At 48.1% G+C, this 22,645-nt stretch overlaps 1 protein-coding gene across 4 annotated transcripts in view; it reads right to left on the bottom strand.

Annotated features, from left to right (window-relative positions):
* The window catches only part of GAS7 (growth arrest specific 7), a 304,840-nt gene that overhangs the window by 156,914 nt on the left and 125,281 nt on the right, over window positions 1–22,645 (bottom strand). Inside the window, exon 1 of one of the 4 annotated variants that reach the window (XM_017849224.1) lies at window positions 2,995–3,134. The exons of the other annotated variants lie outside the window; for them this stretch is intronic. Within the exon in view, the coding sequence (XP_017704713.1) occupies window positions 2,995–3,081 (87 nt within the window). The 5' untranslated portion in view covers window positions 3,082–3,134. Of the gene's footprint in view, window positions 1–2,994; window positions 3,135–22,645 lie in introns of those variants that run through there. 4 annotated transcript variants of the gene reach the window in all.

Genomic DNA, 22,645 nt, shown 5'->3' with positions numbered 1-22,645 from the left:
CCCACCGGAGAACTGGGCTCCCTAAGCCTGAGCCCAACCTTCTTGGGAAAGGAAGCACAAGACAAGATTCCTGAGGCAGTAAGGACCCTGGAAAGCCTGTCCTCTTCAGTCTCTGGAAAGAGGAACAGCTCATCAGCCGAGAACGTTTGGAAGTGGAAGAGGCGCATGAGAAAGCTGAAACAGGTTAAGGAATGAGGCAAGCACTACCAGGAGAAAGCAGTCGGGGCGACGCCAACACATCAAGCAGGTTGACAGAAGAACAGGAATTTGGCAACGGAGGAAGGAAGCCAGCCAGGCACAGTGGCCTGGGCGAGGATAGATGCCCATCCTCAGGTCTGAACGAGAAATGACATGGCCATCGTGGTGAGCAGAGAGATGCCCGTGGGTAGCAAGCCCAAGCACTGGAAGCTAGCACCTGGGAACATGGGCCATGGTGGGAAGGAAGGCTGGATCCACGCCTCGTGGGAGGTGTAAGGTATCCAAACCTGCAGAGGTAGGGAGAGTGGAAACGTGTGCTCTGGGGCCGCTGGGAAGACTACACGGTGATGTGGCCATAGGCATCCTCACTCTGCCCACAGGAACTGTCCCCCGGCCGACCTCAGGCCCTGGCCACCTCCACGTCCCCAGACTTCCCACTTCCCAACTGGCTTGTTCGTCCCTGTCTGTACCGCACTGCACATCAGCTTCCCAAAACGACGCTGCATCCTAATCTCCACTGAAAACCAGTCCCTTCCTTTTCCAGGTTGGCCAGGTTTTCCCCGACAAGGAAATCAGCAGCCAACTCCTGGAGACAGTCCAGGCCCATTCAGCCATCGCTGGAGGCCAGCAGTTTTCGAACTTTATTTTCCAAGTCTGATTCACAATCAAAAACACATTTTACTTCACAACTCAATACATAAAACAAAGCAGAAGTTTCATGGAAAATGCTTGCCCTTGCCACACGTAACGCGCGCCGGTATTTTCCGCCCTGGTTTTGTGCGGGTTGACACTGATTACTTGCACTACGTGGCTCATGATATATGGTTTGGAAAACACTGCTTTACCTGGTCCCCATCTCCATTTTTAGAATCTTTTGTTTTTTTTTTTTTTTACCTCCATCTCAATCAACAACCCCTATAAAGGATTCCTTCATGACACTTTCTTTGACCCACCAGGTAGAAGCGAATTATTCCCAATTCTGAATCTCCCAGTCCCTGCAGACTGTATATCATTCACAGGCACTTAGATGACAGTCATACAATTTTTCTCTTTTCTAGAACAGGGTCCAACGTCCAGGTGCAGTGGTTGATACCTATAATCCCAGCACTTTGAGAGGCCAGGGCAGGAGGATCACTTGAATTAAGGAGTTTGAGACCAGTCTGGGCAACACAGTGAGACCCCATCTCTGCAAAACATTTAAACATTAGCCAGGCATGGTGGTGCGTGCCTGCAGTCTCAGCTACTTGAGAGGCTGAGGTGGGAAGATTGCTTGAGCCCAGGAGTTCGAAACCAGCTTGGGCAACATAGTGACAAGCCTGTTTCTACAAAAACTTTTAAAATGATCCAGGCATGATGGTGCACACCTGCAGTCCCAGCTACTCAGGAGGCCGAGGTGGGAGGATCGCTTGAGCCCAGAAATTCGAGGCTGCAATGAATTATGAGTATGCCACTGCACTTCAGCCTGGGGAACAGAGTGAGACTCTGACTCTGGGGGAAAAATAAATAAATAATAAAGTAAATAAATAAATAAATAAAAGAACAAGATCTCAGTCTTTGGCTCCAACACTTAAAATATCTGTGAAATGTTTGATGTTATAGGAGAAGCCCGAATGACATATTCTGACAGCAATAAAACTGTACTACATTTCACACCATACTAATCAGAGGAGCTGTCTGAAGAAACCCTGTCCTCAGACAAAACTCCTCTGACCGGGCCAGTGTTCTGATACCAGTGCCACCCTCTCCCAGTCACAGGGGAATAGAGTTGTGGCCCGCTATGGTGGCATGCCTTATAGTCTGCAACACACTCTGCTCTCAGACACATCACACCCCTATCACAGTCCTCGACAGGTTCACACTGGCCGTAACACTGACTCATTGCAAGGCCAGGGGAAGATATTTAGCACATCTTGAGGTTAGGTGGGGAAATGGAGCCTCAGAAAAGTTGACAAAATGGTCACACAGGTAGAAAGTGGCTGAATCCACCCAAATCCAAGTTTGATAGATTCAAACTTCCATGCTCTTTCCAGAGGCTGATTCAGATCGAGTTATACAATCCTGTGTTCATTACATGTCCCCGGCTCGCAAAACCAGAAAGGAACATCCGGGTGTGCGGGCCGCGCTGCACCCCCTTTCACTGTTGTATACACCCACACGCTGCCTGGTCCCACGACAGAATGTGCATAAACGTGGCATGCATGAGTAAGTCAGAAGATCGGTGTGGACCTGGTTTCCCGTCCCAATTTCCCAGAGCAGCTGTGTGACGTCTGGCAGAGCGTGTCACCTCTCTGAGCATCTCCCTCATCTAGAACCTGAGGGAGCTGTATCTGCTGGTTCCCAAGGACCTTTTCAGGCTTCTCCTGAGAACTCTACCATGCCACTTGGAGCCATGTGGCCTCTACAAAATCTAGCTACACTGGGGAATTAAGAAAAAGCAGACTGAAGAGGAGATCCAAAACAGGAAACTGAGGTAAATCCCAGGAAATCAAGAAAAACTCACTTCCCACGGAGTTCATCTCAGATACATCCCCTGCCCAAGTGGCTTTCTCTTCTTTCCAGTTCCTTGGGTCACAACGTGACCCAGGCTCACTGGAGGCATGAGGAGGACTGATACACGGGGAAACAGAAGAATTCCCCAAATCCCCCAGAGCAGAGCCAAACCCAAGCCAAGCAAGAGGTCATCCAAGGAGGATTTCTCCTCCTGCAGGAGTGGCAGCTGCCTTGCGCTCAACCTGGCCCAATTAGCTTCGAGCCTCTGCATCAAAGATAACCAGCAGCGCCCTGGTTCCAACTCACCTCAGCCTCGTGGTGTGTCCTTATGCAAATCTGACACGCTGGGCATTTTCTGCCACCATCCCCATATCCGCTGCTTCCCCGTGGCATCGGCTAATTCACTGTGCAAAGCAGCATTTATATATAGAAAGTTGCAGCCACGCAGGTTAGCATTAAAATAGAGATTTGACGTTGCCGTGGCAACCAAACAAATTATATTCAAAATGAAAGAGAAGTATTCTGCAATCGGAAAAGCATGTCCACAGCCTTCCAGGGCAGCTGGGCCCCTTCCCCTGAGGGTGGGTGGGATATCTCTGGAGAAGTGCCTGGTCCTGATGAACCTCCACCTCCCCATTAGGTCACCCCTCTGCTTTCAGCTGCAGCCATCATCCCCTGCACACGCTCCTTCCGGCCTGGAGTGGACCCGAGACCAAGACACTGAGGGAGTGTGATGATCCAACCAGGTAGAGCAATTTGCAAAAACTCTACTCCTTAAAGCGCCAAGGAGAAGCAGCCCGTGGCCCCGGTGCTTTAGTAAGGATGCTTCTGGAAACAAGGCTGGCCTTCTGCCACTGTCTGCCATAACAAAGAATCAAGAGGCCACCAGCTAGCTGACTGACACTGGGCAGACTTCTGTACCTCTCTGAGCTTCCAGCTTAAAATGAGCCGGGAATGGGAGGAGGGAGCAGAAGCATAGGGTCTTCAACCTCATGACTCTGGGATGTGCAGCTTTTCCCTGCTACCACCACCTTATTTTTCTACACTCCTCTTGGATACTGCTGAAGCCCCAGGGCCGGACAGAAGCTACTGACTCCCAGGTCTGGCACATGGAATAACCCTGTCACTTTCCTTCTGTACACCTGGCCACCTCCCAGAAAGCCCACAGCCCCCAAGACAAAATATCTAGATTCTGGTCTTCAAGGAGCTCCTAACAAGGCTAGGGGCCTTGAACAAATCTTGGACCTTTCTGGGGCTCATTTCTATACGTCAAAATCAAGTGTGATCTAGAAAGACTTAAATTAAAAAGACTGATAATACCAAGTGCTGGCAAGGATGCAGAGCAACTGGAATTCTCATATGTTGCTCGTGGGAACACAAAATGGTACAGTCCTTCTGTAGGGCAGTGTGGCAGTTTCCTGTAACATTAAACACACATTTACCATGTGGCCCAGCAATGCCACATGTAGCCTGTGTTTCTAACCAGGGGCGACTTTGTGCCCCCTGAGGACATTTGGCAAGCCTTGGACACATTTACAGGTTGTCATGATGGAGGTGGGAGAGGCTGAGTGAGTGCATTAGCTCCCTGCAGAGACACCTGTTGTTTCCAAAGAGACTCCTAGAACCAAGAGTACCTCTGACCTAAGCTGAGGGCCAGAGAAGGGCCTTGGCTGTGCAAATCCACTGAAGGGTCTGTAAATGGTCAGAACGCAGCGCAAGCTCCTAGGCCAGGACCAAAACCGACTGTGCCAATCTGCTTCCCTCTCCTGGAGCAGTTCCCAAATCAAATGCAAACCTCATGGTTGCCCCACTGAACCCTGGAAGAACACAACTTCCTACTTACTCAGAACAACAACTTCAAAGCCACTTTGCATGGTTGCTGGCTCCGAAGCCACACAGAGATGACGGATTACAAGGAAGAAATCAGAACCATATGGATTTCATATTCAGCAAAATAAACAGAATTACAGCATCGGGGTTGGGCCCAAGAAACCAGGGGGGCTGTGTGTTTGGCCCAGAGCCCGGGCTTGGTGGCCCCCAGCATGGGCTGGGCTCTCCCGGCCTCTCCTCCCCACCCATGACTCCCACAGACAGCGCCAGGGGCATCCAGCCTGCTGTCTGCCCCTCCTTGCCAAGGCCCCAGCAAGCAATCCTGCTTCGGCTAACATTTTTGTGTTTTACTGAGCTTTTTAATATCCTCTTTTATGGCACAGTTGAAGATAGTTCAGCTTCTTTTCTAGTTTCATCCAAAGATGCACACAAGCACCAACAGGAATGCTGTGTCGTTAATGACAGTGTGACGGCCCTGAAGCCTCTGGGGGGAAGCTATAGGAGGGGGCAGCTGTGGCACCCACCCCCTTTCAGGCCCCTGATTCATTTCTCCCACAGCGAACTGCGCTGGGCGTTCCCACTCCCAGCCTCCCTCTCAGCCCAGAACAGAGAAACTCTTTCCTCTCCCAGTTTCTAGGGGAACAATATGGCACTCCATGTGTAGCCCGTGTTTCTGAACCAATGGGGCAATATTTGATGACATTTACCAGCCAAGGATGCTGCCACAGCTCAACAATGCACAGGACCACCGCCCACAACAAAACAATCATCCAGCCCAAAATGTCAACAGCAACATGGCCAAAAACCCTGGTACAGACACTGACCAGGCTTCAGTTGGTTCCCAGTGCCCCTGACCAAGGTGCACGTCCACGGAGGGATCAAGCTCAGGACTTTTAGAGATCACAGACAAGTTCTGATCTACATGAAGGAGGAATATTTACCATTCTGGTAATTACTTTAAAGCAAGTTCTAGGCTGGGCACAGCGGTTCATGATTGTAATCCCAGCATTTTGGGAGGCCAAGGCGGGTGGATCACTTGAGGTCAGGAGTTCAAGATCAGCCTGGCCAACATGGCAAAACCTCGTCTCTACTATAAATACACAAAACATTTGATATCCCTGAAGGAAGACAGCCTGCTGGGTGTCACTCGGCTACCTGGTGGCCTCTTGACTCTTCGTGATGGCAGGCAGTGGCAGAAGGCCAGCCTTGTTTCCAGAAATTAAGACATCAGCTGGGCACGGTGGTGCACACATGTAATCTCGGCAACTCAGGAGGCTGAGACGTGAGAATCACTTGAACCCGGGAGGTGGAGGCTGCAGTGAGCCGAGATTGCATCACTGCACTCCAGCCTGGGAGACAGAGTGAGACTCAGTCTCCAAAATAAAATAAAATATAAAATAAAATAAATTCGACAACTGATTGGGATATCATTTGATCTTCCAATGATTCACCATTGATACAGAGAAGATAAACTTTAAAAACATAAAATGCATCTTGCCCATAGAAACCACACGAACACAGTGGGCACAGATCATTTAAATCTTTTGATGTGAGTAACTTTAAATAACACAGCTAATTCTGCTTTGCTGGTGGGTTGCTTTTTGGTCTCAGAAATCCCTGAACCAGCAAATCAGGGCTGCTCACATCCCTATGCTCTCCCTTTCCTTTCTTCTCTCCCCCAGGATTGCTGAGCCACCGTTGGCTGACGCTAACTCCTAGTGACCCCGCGGATCTCAGTTCCCACTGCAAATGCCCTTTCACCCCCCAGGGATCCTGTGGGTAGCCGAGCAGTCCTGCACAATGTGGGTGAGGCCTGCAGTACCTGGAGCAGCCCAGGGGAAGGCGGGGATGTCCAGGGAGCTCCATCTACACTGTGCAGGCATCATAGGGCACACAGTAGGATGGACCCCTCGAGGCCCCAGCAAAGGCAACCCTGGCCTCACTCTATGCTCCCATTTACCTGCTGGCTGGGTTTCCTAGAGTGGGCCAAGAAAGGGAAGCAGAGTGGCTCTGTGGTGGTTTCATGGGGATTCCCCTAGAGGAACAGACAGGCAGAGCTTGCTAATGCCACTTCTTTGTCATTCTTGCAAAAGGAGTCCCTGCTCCCGCCTACCTCCACCAAAATAATAGGCAATGGTATGGTGGCACCTGGCACATGTGTGTGTGTGTGTGAGAGAGAGAGAGAGACAGAGCACGCACATGATACTCACAAAGATGTCCCCATGTCCTACACCACAGGAGGGCCCCTGTCATCCTGCTCTCTCTGCTGAGGAAACCTCTTAATTAACTTCTCTGTTGCAATGATCCACCATTTTCTGCCAAAGCTACCATCTCTGCTGCAAAGCAGGGGAGCAGCAGCTCCAGCAAAGCCCTGACAAATCATCTAGGTTCTACAATGATGCTCATTTCAGAGAACGAATTCAAGGTTCGAACTGTTCGGCAGTTTGCCCCAGGCAAACCGGAGCAAAGTGCATACACCTGCAGCTAATAACAGCGGGGCCAAAATCAGGGTGTCAGGGTGAGGATCTCATCCAAGGTCACACTGCTAACAAGATATGACACTGAGAGCTAAGCCCTGCACATCTGGCTCTGGAACTCTTAACCCATCACCTCCATTCTCACCTGTTCACCATGGCAGCTTCCTGACCACCATCTAGTATGGTTCCACCGTGGGTCACCCGTCTCTAGCCAAATGCTTCCTTCAAGACACTCAGGCCACGGGCTCCCCCTGGCACGGCTGGTGAGGGGGGGCAGAGGAAGCGTCTTGCTTTTCATCCAGCCACAGCAGGTCCTTTGTTGCCTCAATGCCCCTAGTGAGTCACCTCCTCCAAAGGCCATTGCCAAAGAGAGCCCCATTTTAGCACGAGCACTCGTCCCCACTTCCCTTTTCCATTTCCCAACACAGCCCTCACCACCTCGAACATTAGTCACATACATGCCAACGGAAGTTCAAAGATGCTCTGATAATGTGATTTTTAAACACGAGGACCCAGCGGGCGGTGGCTGCTGCAGCTTCTTGGACCTCTCACTCAATCCCCTCCACGTTCTGGGGCCTCCCGGATCGACGTCTTCATTTCGCGGGCTCCACAACACGCAGGGAGTGTGAGTCTGCTTTTCACACGTGGGAGTCTCGTGCCAGAGGCTGGGGCAGAGGGAAAGCGGCACAGCATGATCTGGCATTTCCAAGCACACCCTGGGGGTCTGTGACCTGGAAAGCACAGCAGGCTCTGGTAGCATCCGTATGCCGTGTGGACCTGCCCAGTGGCCAGACATACCCCGGCTTCTGAAAGAAGCACCTTGGTTTTTCTTTTTTTTTTTGAGACAGAGTCTCACTCTGTCGCCCAGGCTGGAGTGCAGTGGCCGGATCTCAGCTCACTGCAAGCTCCGCCTCCCGGGTTTACGGCATTCTCCTGCCTCAGCCTCTCAAGTAGCTGGGACTACAGGCGCCCGCCACCTCGCCCAGCTAGTTTTTTGTATTTTTTAGTAGAGACAGGATTTCACCGTGTTAGCCAGGATGGTCTCGATCTCCTGACCTCGTGATCCGCACCTTGATTTTTCTACTGTGGAACCACCTTTCTCCTTTCTCAGCCCTCCAGGTTTCTGGGGGTAAGTGGCTCCTGCCTGGCCAGTTAGCATGTGCCTTCTCCCCAACCACAGTACTAGTTCACGAATGGGCACATTACCCATCTGGGGCTGGATACCTGGAATTTGGTTTTGGAATTACTGGGGACAGGTATATTACTATGAGAGGATGCAAGCCTGAAGATGCCGATGGTCACGATGAAACCCTGCAGGAAGTCTCACTGAGAATGGAGTCGATGGAGAAGGAAAGGGGCTGATGAGGAAGAGAAGGGATCAGAGAGAAACATCAGACTGCTGACACTGTTTAAGCCACTTGATCAATCCATGCCTGAAGCTGAACTTCCTGGCACTGTTCCTTTTTTTGTTTGAAGCCAATTTGAGATTTTTTTCATTAGATTTTGCTCTGTCCACAGGCTAAAGTACAGCAGTGCAATCATAGCTCACTGCAGCCTTGAACTCCTAGGCTCAAGCAACCTCCCACCTCCGCCTCTCAAGTATCTGGGACTACAGGGGAGTGCCACCACACCTAGTGAATTTATTATTTGTAGAGATGGGGGGGTCTCACTACGCTGCTGAGGCTGGTCTCAAACTCCTGGGCTCAAGTGATTACCTGCCTCAGCCTCCCAAAGAGCTGGGATTACAGGCATAAGCCACCACACCTGGTCTGAGTAGGATTTCTGTAACATTTAATAGAAAGAGTCCCGGCTAACAGTTTCTTGGTAAAGGGCAAAGTATACAGATAGCAATCATCAAAGCTAAAGAACATAAAGCAGGGAGAATTTAGAGATTCGGTTCCTTTCTTGAGCCTGCACTTGTGGGTAAGCTTCTCTTCCAAAGATACCTACATTTCTAAAAACCTTCCTTGGGCCACTGTAACACATGACCATAAACTTGGTGTCTTAAAGCAACAGAAATGAATTCTCTCACAGTTCTGGATGCCAAACATCCAAGAATTAGTATCACTGAGCTGAAATCAAGGTATTGGTAGGGCCATACTCCTCCCAGAGGGTCAGGGGAGAATTCAGTCCTTGAGTCTTTCAGCTCCTGGTAACTGCTGGCATTCCTTGGCTTGTGGCTGCATCACTCAAATCCCTACCTCCCCAGTTATACCCTTTGTCTTCCGTCTATAGTTGAATCTCCTTCAGCTTCTCTCTTATAAAGATGCTTGCAATTGCATTTAGGGCTTACTCAGATAACCCAGGAAAACCGTCTCAACTCAAGATCCTTAATTTCATTATACCTGCAAAGACCTCTTTTCTAAATAAAATAACATTCCCAGGTTCTGCAGATAAGGACCTAGACATACCTTGGAGAGTCATTATCAGCTGCCCTCATCAGGCCAAGTCAGACCACGGATCAGAAATGTTGCTGTCAATACCTCTGATGCTTCCCCAGGTCCTCCTGGCTGGGACCTTGGGGCCAACTGTGCCAGTCACATAGCACTGGAAGAAGAAATAGCCAGAATGTTGGGCTGGACTCAGAGTGGAAGATATGTAAGAGCACAGAGTGCCAGGGAGGTTAGGCAGGATTGGGAGTCCCAAAGGAGGTCTATCCAGAGCTCAGGTTAGGGGGCTGCATGCTTGGGACCAAAATGTAACTTGACCTTGAAATAAGATTAAGAGAATTACAGTATACTCCTCTCCATACTCCCATTTCCCTAGTGACCAGATTGCTATGAGGCAGGGTAGGAAGGCATCATCTATAGTGGAAGTGGGAGGGAGAGGAAAGTAGGGATTGAGGAAGCACAAGACAGACTGTGACGAGGAGCCAAGGCCAGGCTAATTTGTTGCCCAGGCTGGAATGCAATGGCACAATCTCGGCTCACCACAACCTCCGCCTCCCGGGTTCAAGCAATTCCCCTGCCTCAGCCTCCTGAGTAGCTAGGATTACAGGCATGCGCCACCGTGCCTGGCTAATTTTGTATTTTTAGTAGAGATGGGGTTTCTCCATGTTGGTTAGGCTGGTCTTGAACTCCCGACCTCAGGTGATCTACCGGCCTTGGCCTCCCAAAGAGCTGGGATTACAGGCATGAGCCATCACACTCGGCCTGGCCAGGCTATTTTTTTTTTTTTTTTTTTTTTGCAGAGATGGACTCTCGCTATATTGCCCAGGCCAGTCTTGAACATTTGGCCTCAGGCCATTCCCTCATCTCAGCCTCCCAAAGCACTGGGAATGAATGCAGGTGTGAGCCACTGTGCCTGGCCTATAAGGTCAATTTTGTAAAAACAGTTAACTATTTATTTCAAGGTCTATTAATTAGGAAAAAACATATAACTCGTTCAGAAAGCCTGAGATGTGACTCTCATTCTGCAGGGCATCATGGCAGCCTTGCTCCACTTGGACTGGCTCCTGGAGTCACTGAATTTTGGAGTCAGGGGGAGCATTTCTAGGTCACCAAGTCCTGACAGTGTAGTAGTGAAGAGAGTGGACTTGGGAGCCAGACTGCCTGGGTTCAGTTCCATGCTTTGCCAGGACAAGTTGCTTGATCTAGCTGGACAATCTCATATCAGCAATTCCCGCAAAGACAAAAAATAATAATGATGATATAAGTATTAATAATAATACCAGTTACATGGATCAAGTGAGTTAATCATGTACATAAAGCATTAAAAATTGGCCTCTCCTTGCTGACACGGCAGCCAAGTGATAGCTCCTTCTCCCAGCTCCATGGTTCTGCCATCCTATATAAAAGGTTCTGATGAAATCTGGGGAGGGATGGGGTTGGGGAGTGGAGTTTCCAGCCCGCCACAGCAGAGTCTCCTCTGTCTTCCATTTTATCCCAACTCCCTTCACTTCTTCATGCAGACAAGTGGGCCACTTCTGAGCTTACCTCAGTCCTATCCCCCCACCCCCTCTGGCTAGGGGGTAATCAGAAAGGAAAACCAATAGGACCAATACTGAATCCCTGCCTGGTGATTCACACAGAACAATCAGGCTGACCTTAAGTTAGGAATGTCTGCAAACACCTGTCCTGGTCCTCCTACACCATGACAGTTCTTTGAAAATACAGCCCAGACACTCTCCATACCTGCTGCCCAGCCTTGGTTCAGGGTGGACCTGATTGGAGATCATGAACCATCTCCTGCAAGTCTAAACAGAGGCTCAGACCGGGAGAAACCGATTCATACATAACTGAATTACGTCCTTCAGAGGGAAGTTGATATCAACATTCCTTAACCTTGACACTAACCACTGAGGTGTGGTCACTGTTACATTTTGTAAAGAATCGGGGTGTGGCATCTCTGATATTGTAGGTCCAAACCAACAGTCTCTACCTTGGTCATTCTAGAGAAGACTATTTTGGGATTGTGCTCTGTCCTTCAGAGGCTTAACACAAACCACACCTGAGACTTCAGCCACACATTAAAAATACCCCAATGCTTCCTCCCAAACCTTTTAAGCTGCTTTGTACGAAGCACAGTGACATCACACAGTACCTCAAAGAAGGACAGGCACCCCCATATGCGCTTGATAGGCCGGCTCTTCCCAGAAGCATCACCGGCTCCTTCCGCGCACTTCCCTAAGTTTGATTCTAGGAGAACTTTTGCGGAACCTTTGCTAGGAAGTCCCTGACCCATTCAACCAGGATGACCCACTGACCCAGATGAGGCCCTGGGTTTCCCTCCCTGACCTGAAGACAGAGGCAGGCTATGCTGGGAGTCCCCAAAACCACCCTCAGCTCTGACGATTCCCTAGAAGGACTCATGGGACTCAGCATATATTTTACTTCTGGTGAAGATTTATGGCCAGACACAGTAGCTCACACCTGTAATCCCAGCACTTTGGGAGGCTGAGGCAAGAGGATCGCTTGAGGCCAGAAGTTCAAGACCAGCCTAGACAACACAGCAAAACCCTGTCTCTAAAAAAAAAAAAAAAAAACACACAAACACACACACAAAATTAGCCAGGCATGGTAGCACATGCCTACAGTTCCAGCTTCTCGGGAAGCTGAGATGGGAGGATTGCTTGAGCCCAGGAGTTTGAGGCTGCAGTGAGCTAGGATCATACCACTGCACTCCAGCCTGGATGACAGAGTGAGATCCAGTCTCTATTTTTTTTAAAGGGTCTTATTACAGCAAAAGGATACAAAGCAAAATCAGTAAGGGACACAGAACCTGGGACAAGGTCCCGAAAAAACCAGGTGCAAGTTCAGGAGTCCTCTCCCAGAGGAGTCACATAGGATGTGCCTAATTCCTCCAGCACTGAGTCCTGACAGCACGTGTAAAATACTGTCTAGCAGGTAAGCTCATTACAGACTCAGTGCCCAGGGTTTTTATTAGGAGCTGGTCATATAGGCACCCCCTGCCTACCATAAACACAAATTGCAGACTCCCTGAAGAAATCCAGGTATTCAGCACAAACCATATTACTTACACGAACAGTTTAGAGAAGAGCCACCCTTACTATTTAGGGAATAATGGGAGCCCTTCCTAAATGCAAATTCCCAGACACCAGCCAAGGGCCAATGCTGCAAGCAGGCCTTTCTAAGGAGGGCACCCCGGCCTGCTATGTTGACTCTCTCTGCACCGTGCCCATGGAATGTTTACTTGAAGGGATCTCCCCTTTTGTCTGGCCCATCCAATGGCAGAATCCTGCCACTAAATCCTCGACAGGTGACAAGCCTCTCAAACACTTGTGTGGACAGAGAGCTCATTCCTTCACAAAGCCTCCTCTTCCACGTTGGCCTGTGATCCTTGCTAGCCCAGGAACACCAGCCTCTGAGTTCAGTATTTCATGCCAATAAACACTTCACATAATAACCACCACTACTATGATGCTTTCTCAGGCCCTGCGCCAAACACATGACAAGCATGAGCTCATTTAATATTAATGTTTTATGATGGAGTCAACTATGCCTTAGAGACGCAAAGCGACTTGCCCAAGGTCACAGTGTTAATGGGTTTGAACTCTGGTCCGTTTGACCCCACAGCCGGAGACCCTGAAGCCACCACACCCAGCATTTCCTGGGAGCCGATCTTTCACTGATCACCATTATGATTTTCAGCATACTCTCCTACCACCTTTTCCTCTTATTTGCTAATATTTTTAGTTGACTCACTTTTCTCTTTTAAAAATTGCACTGAACAGAAAATTTATGTGAGTCTCTGAATGGAAAACTAGTGACATTTGCCAGAAATCTATAATAACCATAAAATAACCACAACAAAATCAAGCAGTTATTCAATCTTTGCTGGATACTGCTACCTGCTGAGGCCTGCCCTCGCCCGGCACCTCCCAAAACTTTCTCCTCAATGTAATCAGAAGCAAGGAGAGAACTGCAAAAGGAATGCCCTTCTCTTGATATGGTTCACTGGTACTGGAAAAGTCTTGTCCATAGACCATCTAAACCCATCTTGGCACAGCACCTTGGGAAATGCTATACTAGACCATAGGCTCTAGATGACCTGCCCTGTTGGGCTCACTAGTCTCAGCAGGGACTCCTGGTTTTCTATGCACCCCACTCCTCCATCCCCAGTCTTGAGGTTTGTTCCACCTCCTTCCTCTCTCATTCACTCTCATTTATTCTCCAACTTTTGTGGCCACTAAGTCCTGAGAATCATCCAGCCACCAGCCTGGGTCAGCTGCCCAGCCTCCCAGCCCAGCTCTCCCTTCATTCTCTCTCTTTTTTTTTTTTTTTGTCCAATTTTTATTTTTTGGAGACGGAGTCTCGCTCTGTCATCCAGATTGGAGTGCAGTGGCACGGTCTCAGCTCACTGCAAGCTCCGCCTCCCGGGTTTACGCCATTCTCCTGCCTCAGCCTCCAGAGTAGCTGGGACTAAAGGCCTGCGCCACCATGCCTGGCTAATTTTTGTATTGTTAGTACAGATGGGGTTTCACCATGTTGGCCAGGCTGGTCTTGAACTCCTGACCTCAAGTCATATGCCCTCTTCAGCTTCCCAAAGTGCTGGGATCACAGGCGTGAGCCACCATGCCCAGCCTCCCTTCATTCTTCTTTCTGTTTTCATGGGCTCTGCTCAGCTTACCAGGCTACTGGCCTGGCCTTGCAGAGAGAAAATGCCAGCAAAGATGCCGTCTCTCCTGCCCTATTCTAAAATCTAGAGTCTAGGGAGAGAGGGGCAGAGGCAGAATGGGGACATCACAACCTAGGGGACAGAGTTTGGGATGGGGGCAAAGGAAGAGCATACAGACAGCAGAAGTCGGAAATGTGCTATTCGGTTGGTGCACAAGTAATTGCGTTTTTTGCCATTAAAAAATGGACAAAATCACAATTACTTGTGCACCAACCTAAATATTTCTCTAGAAACCAGGGACTCCCACATCCCCATTCCTGTCTGACTCCTACGCAATCCTCTGGCCTGGCATCTGGAACACCTGCTCAGCCCAGTTATGAACTCAAAGGAGCCACCTGACTGGGTCAGAGGGTCCCACACAGAAGCCCGTTGGTGGGGTGTTCCCAGTCAGCAGGACCCCAAAGAACTCCAGGCAGAGAGATCCAGTGAGGCGACTTAGAGCTCAGGCTCATAAGGCAAACAGAGCTGTGTTTGAGTCCCGACTCCACCATACCCCTTGGGCAAGTGGCTTTACACATCTGAGAAATAGGACCAAAAATATTACAAACCACACAGGGTTGTTGTGGGAAGATGCGAATCACTCTGGGTCTGTGCCCAGGATACATTATTTCCCCAGAGCTGGCTGTGGGACTGGGGCTTGTAGCCATATCATGGAGAACAGCCAGACATGAGGTGGTGGGTGCAATCGGAGGCAGAGTCAGACAGCTGAGGCCCCACCTGCAGACCAGAGGCTGCTTACGGGGCCATTGGATGTGCTTTGCTTGACCTGCAGACCTTTTAAAAAAAGGTTTGACTTATCTTCAAGCATACAAAAACCAGGAAAAGGTCTTGTGAAAAAATAAAAAGACCAGGCACAGTGGCTCACGCCTGTAATCCCAGCACTTTAGGAGGCCAAGGCAGGCAGATCACCTGAGGTCAGGAGTTCAAGACCAGCCTTGCCAATATGGTGAAAGCCCTTCTAATAACAATAATTTAAAAAATACAAAAATTAGCTGGGCACGGTGGCATGTGTCTGTAACCCCAGCTACCTGGGAGGCTGAAGCAGGAGAATTGCTAGAACCCAGGAGGCGGGGGCTGCAGTAAGCCAAGATCGCACCACTGAACTCCAGCTTGAGCAACAGAGTGAGACTCCATTTCAAGGAAAACAAAAAAGAAAAAAATAATAAAGATTTCAGTGTCTCTTGAAAACTCGGGTGAGCCATACTGCAGGTGCTGTCGACAGAATGAGGAGAAATGCTGCCACGTTCTCCACCATTCTCTATCACAGTGGTCTGCAACCCTGGCTGCCCATGACAATCACCCAAGAGCTTAGAAATGTCCTAGGAAGTCCCTGTCCCATTAAACCAGGATGCCTAGGGCTGGAGGTGGGGGGCTGATCTGAAGTCATTGGCCCTGAGGAAGCACCTCTACCTGCCTCACTCAGCGCTATTACCTGCCCAGCCCAGACACTACCTGCCCCTATAGCCGGTTCAGGCAAGATTCAGGAACAAGGAAAGACTGGGGCCCCAGAAGACAAACCCAGCACGCAGGCCCCTGCTGGCAGCCCCAGCTTTAACTTAGTCCACTCCACAATCTCTTCACTGGAGGGGATGAAGAGCTGGCTTGGCATCCCTGTTCCCCCCCTTCCCCAGCCTTCGCCCATGGCTGCATTACCTCTGTCCACCCTGGGAAGGACAAAGCCCCTGAAGGTCAAGACTATGTGTGGAGAAGAGCCAAGGCGGGCATCCCATGCCCTGGGCCTGGGGACAGCCTCGAAGGACATTCAAGTTCCAGGTTCTCCAGCTGTCTAACAGATGCTTCTGCCTTCAAATACACTTTCTGTAAAACCCTAGAGCCACACCATCACCTTGAAACCCCCGGTTCCATCCCTCTCTGATAGAAGCATCTGTCCACAAGCCTTCCTTGATCCACAGGAGTCAATATAAATGTAAGGTAAAGAACAGACCAGACGGCTTGCCAGCGCCGTTTCCGAGATGTGATGGGGAGAGAGGCTGGGGAAGTGCTGGCGCCCGTGGTCTGTCTGGCCCCAGGATTGGTGCATTAGTGACTTAGCTGCAATTTAGGGTATTACCCACTGGTTTTGTGCCATTTCTCTAAAAACGGGGAACTAATAAAAAAAAAAAAAAGAAGAAAGTGGCATCATTGCTGCCAGCCCCATTCCATCATTCTAAGCATACGGAGTGAAGTGGTGTATATCTAACCCAGGGCAGGCGGCACGACAGAAATAGAAAAGATGGCCCTCCCCGGCCCAGGACCAGAGTGACAGTAAGGCAAAGGCTCGCCGGAATGAGGCAAGGAAATGAGATGTTGATTGCATACATAAAGCGTGGCATTGCCAGAGAACAGTGACAAGTGGCATGTGAATCGCACAGATGAGGGCTTCCCAGGACTCGACGTGTTCCAACAGGCCGCGTGGCTCAGCCTGAGAAACAAGAGAATGAGGGCAGATGTCATCACTATGCAGGTACCTCAGCAAACTGATTCTACCCCAGAGGCTCTGACACAGCTGGAGACAGGCCTGTTTCAGGATGCACAGTTTACGGTCAAGGGGCACCCCTCCCCAGCCGGTGCAAGCTTGGATCCTTCACACTCCCTGGTAACAATCCTGGGAAGTCAGAGCACAGGACTTGTTCTCCAAGCAGAGGATCATTGTGCTGTCCTCAAGCACCTGGGAAGAGCAGGCGACAGTCTACACCTTGCTACTGAACGCCTTGCTGTTACATAAGACATGGTCCATAGACCAGCAACACTGAGCTTGTTAGAAACGCAGCATCTGCGGCACCCCCCAGACCTCCCACATCAGACTGTAGTTTAACAAGCGCCCCAGGTGAATCGTGCGCACATTAACGTTTGAGCAGCACTCATTTAAAGCTTATGAGCTATTTTACCAGTGCACAAGGGAATTTCTAGGTACTACTAGGTACTGATCAAGCGTGTGACAGCTACACGGGTGCTTGAGGAATTTCCAGACTGTTTCAGACGAGGCATGTCACCCTGACTTTTTTCTCAATTGAATTCAAGGCTGCAGCTACTTCCTCAGTTCTCTAACTCACTTATCAACCAAGGCGATCTCAGATGAAAATGTTTTCCCATAGCCATTGAGCCTGGCAGAGTAACATCTCAGGATGTATTTATCCCCGTTTACTTATTTATCTGTGCTTCACATTTACTCAGACATTTATTGGGCACCTACTATATGTCAGGCGCTGAGAATATGCGATGAATGACCCCAGCCCTGTCCCAGGCAGAGCTTACTTTCTGGAAGAGAGAAAGATGGCAGGCAGCCACGCAGCAGTATGATGGACATATGCAACGATAACAGGAGAAAGCAGGAGCTGAGAAAGCAGTGGGCGTCCAGAAAGTTCCTGAGAGGGGGGTGCTGCCCAAAGGTCATTGTAAGGACAGGCTTTCTCTTTGCCAGGCTTTTCTCTGCTTTTCTTGCTCCCTCCCATCTTACTTTCTGCTGGATTGACTGCATTTTATTTATTCCCCCTCCCTCCACACACTTTGCATTTATAGAGTCTATTTATACTACTTAGGTGGTTACACTGACATTTTTAACATGTACACTTGACTTTAAGCAGAAAGCTAATCAATAGCTCTTTCCTCCTTCTGAATAATACAAAACCCTGGAAGGCTTTCACTTCGATCTCCTCCCTCCTACCTTCTCAGTGTCGGGTGGCATGAATCAGACAAAGATGCTATTTTCCCCCAAGTTCTGGAACTCCCTGGTTATTTCTTCTCTCCTGCCACTGACAATTTTCCAGGAAAATAAAAGTTCCAAATTGACTCAAGAGGAAATAGAAAACCTGAATAGGTCTATAACCTTCAAACGAATTGATTCGGTGATCTAAAATCTACCTTAAAAAACTGTACCTGTCGGTGTGGTTTTACTAAGTTTTCTCAAATCGTTAAGAAAAAAACACTTAATCCAATCTCTTCCAGAAATAGAAAACATTCAGCTCCTTTTTATAACACCCTGATATCAAGTTCAAAGGAAAACAATGGGAGAATAAAGGAAGTAAAAGCTCCTAACCTCACTTAGAGAATAGGTGTAAAAATTCTAAATAAACGTTAGCAAATCCTGGAAATGCAGAGATACTGAAACGTCAGAAAACTCATTAAACTCACCATATGAAAAGAAACTACAAGGAAAAAAATAGGATAATCTGGATGCAGAAAAAGAAACTGACAAAACTCGACACTCATTTGTGATTAGAACTCACACACAGGACTGGAAGGAATTTTAGTCGGATAAATTATAACTAATGAAAATTAACAGCTGGGTGTGGTGGTTCTCGTCTGTAATCCCAGCACTCTGGGAGGCTGAGGCAGGCAGAGCATGAGGTCAGGAGTTCGAGACCAGCCTGACCAACATGGTGAAACCGCACCCCTACTAAAAATACAAAAATTAGCCAGGTGTGGTGGCGGGTGCCTGTAATCCCAGCTACTCAGGATGCTGAGGCAGGAGAATCACTTCAACCCGCGAGGCACAGGTGCAGTGAGAGATGATTGTGCCACTCTACTCCAGCCTGGGTGACAGAGCAAGACAGTATCTCACAAAAGGAAAAAAAAAGAAAGAAAGAAAAAGAAAATTTAAATAAACTTCATACTTAATGGAAAACTCTGGAAGCTTTTCTGTTAAAGTCAGGAATAAGATAATGCTATTCACTATCATGGTTTCTCTTCTGCACTGAAGATATTGCAACACAGTAAGGCACCAAAAAGAAATAAATATAAGGATTAGTGCTGGCTCAGCCTGTAATCCCAGCACTTTGGAAGGCTGAGGCAGGAGGACCACTTGAGCTGAGAAGTTCAATACACAGCCTGGGCAATATAGTGAGACCCTACCTCTGCAAAAAATTAAGAAAGTAGACGGGTGTGGTGGCACACACCTGTGGTCCCAGCTACTCAGAAGGCTGAAGGAGGCAGATCACTTGGGGCCAGGAGGTTAAGGCTTCAGTGAGTTATGATTATCCCCCTGCACTCCAGCCTGGGTGACAGAGTAAGACCTTATTTCAGTTTAAAAAAAGAAAAAAAAGCTGGGATCCCTGTAACCCCAGCATTTTGAGAGGCTGAGGTGGGCGGATCACTTGAGGCTAGGAGTTTAAGACCTCCCTGACCAACATGATGAACTCGTCTCTACTCAAAATACAAAAATTAACCAGGTGTGATGGCGCATGCCTGTGATCCCAGCTACTTGGGAGGCTAAGGCATGAGAATCACCTGAACCCGGGAGGCAGAGATTTCGGTGAGCCAAGAACACACCACTATACTCCAGCCTAGGGAAGGGAAGGGGGAGGGGAAAGGGGAAAGAAAGGGGAGGGGAAAGGGGAAAGAAAGGGGAGGGGAAAGGGAACGATGGGGAAAGGGAAGATGAGGGGAGGAGGAAGGGAAGGGGAGGGAAGAGAGGGGAGGGAGGAGGGGGAGAGGAGGGGAGGGAGGAGAGGGTGGGATAGGGAGGACGCAGAAAATGGAAGGGGACAGACAGGAAAGGGGACAGGGAAGACGGAAGGAAATAAGAAAAGAAAAGAAAGGAGAGAGAAGAGGGGAGGGGGAGAGGGAAGGAGGGGGAGTGGGGGGAGAGAGAGAAAGAAAAAAGAATAGAGATTGCAAAGGAAGAAACTGCTGATATCCTCATACATTATAATTGCCTACCCCTCCAATGCAAGAAACTCTACAAACTATCAGAACTAAGAAGACAGTTCAAGATCTAGTGATTAAAAATTACCAATATTCTACAGTAACTAACTACTGAAGGGGTAAAGGATATGCCGTCGCAAAATATGCCAGATTGGTATACCAATGATTTCAAGTTGAAAACATTGTAGAAACTGTAGTTGCAGAACGGATGAGCTGAACTGTCTCTTCCTGCATGCACCAAATGATAGAGAATCCCATAGGAGAGCTGTCCTCCCAGTACCAGGGCGAGAAAATAGCGCATATCACCAGAGCCTTGGAATCGAGCCTGCAATGGACTTGAATAAACATCATGAACAGAATAGTTATTATATTTCACCTGTTTTACCCCACCTCTAATACATCTTCTAGTGACTCCACCAGAAAATTGACTGCCCTTTGCTATATTTTGTCTTGTTATTTCTGATCAAGTTTATCACTCTATCTAAAAAGTATAAAGTTACATTGCTTTGGCCACTTCTTCGGGCTTCATTGTCTTGTGAAGATCCCATGTACATATAAAACTAATAAAATTTATACACTTTTCTCATGTTAATCTGCTTGGTGTCAATTTGGTTTCCAGATCCAGTCAAAGCACCCGTTAAGGGCTAACAAGGAGATTGGAGGTGATTTCTGGTTCCCTTACACTACAGTAAACAACAACAATCAGAAAATGTAATAAATAGTTATGGTTAAAATGGCTGATTGAAAATGGGCTGTTTATATCCATACTCTCCTAAAACTCCATTAACAAAGCCACAAAGAACAAATAAGTAAGAGTTGACAACAAATGAGACATGTCAACATAATTTTGGACAATGGAAAACAAACGGATAAATGGCAAGGACTTCGCATAGAGGAGTGAACAGAAACCTATATGTCTTCACAGGGAGATAATGACAAGAAATCAGTCAGTTTATAATGCAGAAGCTCAGAAAGGCACAGGAAGGCTCTCAGCACAAAGTATCTATGAGGTAAAGACTTAAAAAGGAGGCTGGAGGAGAGCTTACAGATTTCTCCCTACTCTCAGCAACTAAGTGACTGCCCTATCCCAATGGCAGAAAACAACAGGTTGACTCTCAAGGCAAACTAGTCCTGAGCTTCTGGACTCAGGGACACCTAGAGGACAGGTGACAAGCCATATTGAAAACAGGGCAATGAGGCAAATGTTTACATACTGCAGATTAAGACCTATTTCCTTTTTCAGGCAGCTACTGCAGGGTGTGATCCAACAAAACAAAGGAGAAAACCAAGAAAGGGGGAAGACATGAGATCTAAGAAATGACTAAAAAGCAGACAAGAAAGAAAGAAATAGGATGATAGTGAAAGAAGATAAAAATGACAACTGTTTATCAGACTTGAAGAGCAACAGACCAGAGCAGAGCAAATAGATGCTTCTACTGAGATGAAAAAACAGACCCCATAGATTATTTCATATGGTGACAGGTGACAGTACATGGGGAAGTTTGTTGTTTTTTGTGGGTTTTTTTTGTTTTTTGTTTTTGAGACAGGGTCTTACTCTGTCACCTAGGCTGGAGTACAGTGGTGCGATCACAGCTCACTGCAGTCTCGATCTCCCAGGCTCGAACAATCCTCCCACCTCAGGCTCCCCGGTAGCTGAAACTGCACCACCATGCCTAGCTAATTTTTGTATTTTTAGTAGAGACGGGGTTTTGCCATGTTGCCCAGGCTGGTCTCAAACTCCTGGGCTCGAGGGATCAACCTGCCTCAGCCACTGAAAGTGGTGGGATTACAGGTTTGAGTCACCTCACCTAGCCTGGGGAAGTTTTTAAAGGGCTAATGAAGAGAGAAGAACTGGTACAAGGGACAGGGAAAACCAAGTAAATGAAAACAATCACTTTTGTTTTTATTTATTTGCTTTCTTGTTGTTGTTGCAACAAAGAAGCAGAAGCCAATCAGTAGCTCAGCTATAATTTACAAAGGCATAATAATGTAAACACCAGACCCTGATATCACCATAGTATCACTATTGCGGGAGTTGAGGGCAGAGGAAGAGGTTATGTATGGAGGAAAGGAGAAAGTCAAGTGTTGGTGGAAAAGCCAGGTCTAATCTTCTGCAATAAGAAGTTCAATAGACAATGTGTAAAACTGGTAGGTAGGGGGATATACAACAGTATAAATATATCATTTAGAGAAAGGGCCAGGTACAGCAGCTCATGCCTATAATCCCAGGGCTTTGGGAGGCCAAGGCGGGAGGACTGCTTGAGGCCAGGAGTTCAAGACCAGCCTGGGCCACATAGCAAAACCTCTATCTCTACAAAAAAAATTTTTTTTAATTAGCCAGGTGTGATGGTGCATGCCTGTAGTCCCAGCAACTTGGGAAGCTGAGATGGGAAGATCGCTTGAGCAAAGAAAGAAGAAAGGAAAGTAATCAGATGATGATGAGGGAAGATCAAGATGACAACTTTTCAGACTTGAAGAGCAACAGACCAAAGTAGAGGCTGCAGTGAGCTATGGTCATACTACTGGACTCCTGGCTGGGTGACACAACAAACACCTGTCTCTAAAGTAACAAAAACCCCAAGTAGAGATAGAGCCCCAGTGTGTGGACTCTGGGAAGCATTTGGGGTGGAGTATGGTGAAGAGAATGCTCTACTTTTAAAATTCTATTACTTTGATAAAAATACTTATAAACACTGTAAACCAAAAATAAAATTCTAAGTCCTTCCAACTATCTGAATGGACGTCCTCCTTGGCCAGCATACTCTAAAATGTAATCTAAAAGACTGGTTTACATCATGAAGGGAAATGGAGGCCAGACATGCTTCATTATAACCCTCCAGCATTAACTTCAACACAGACCTTGTGTCTGA

The sequence above is a fragment of the Rhinopithecus bieti genome, unplaced genomic scaffold (assembly GCF_001698545.2).
Source record: "Rhinopithecus bieti isolate Rb0 unplaced genomic scaffold, ASM169854v2 scaffold_31527, whole genome shotgun sequence".
NCBI classification, from domain to species: domain Eukaryota; kingdom Metazoa; phylum Chordata; class Mammalia; order Primates; family Cercopithecidae; genus Rhinopithecus; species Rhinopithecus bieti.
This window is presented reverse-complemented; position numbering and strand designations above follow the sequence as displayed.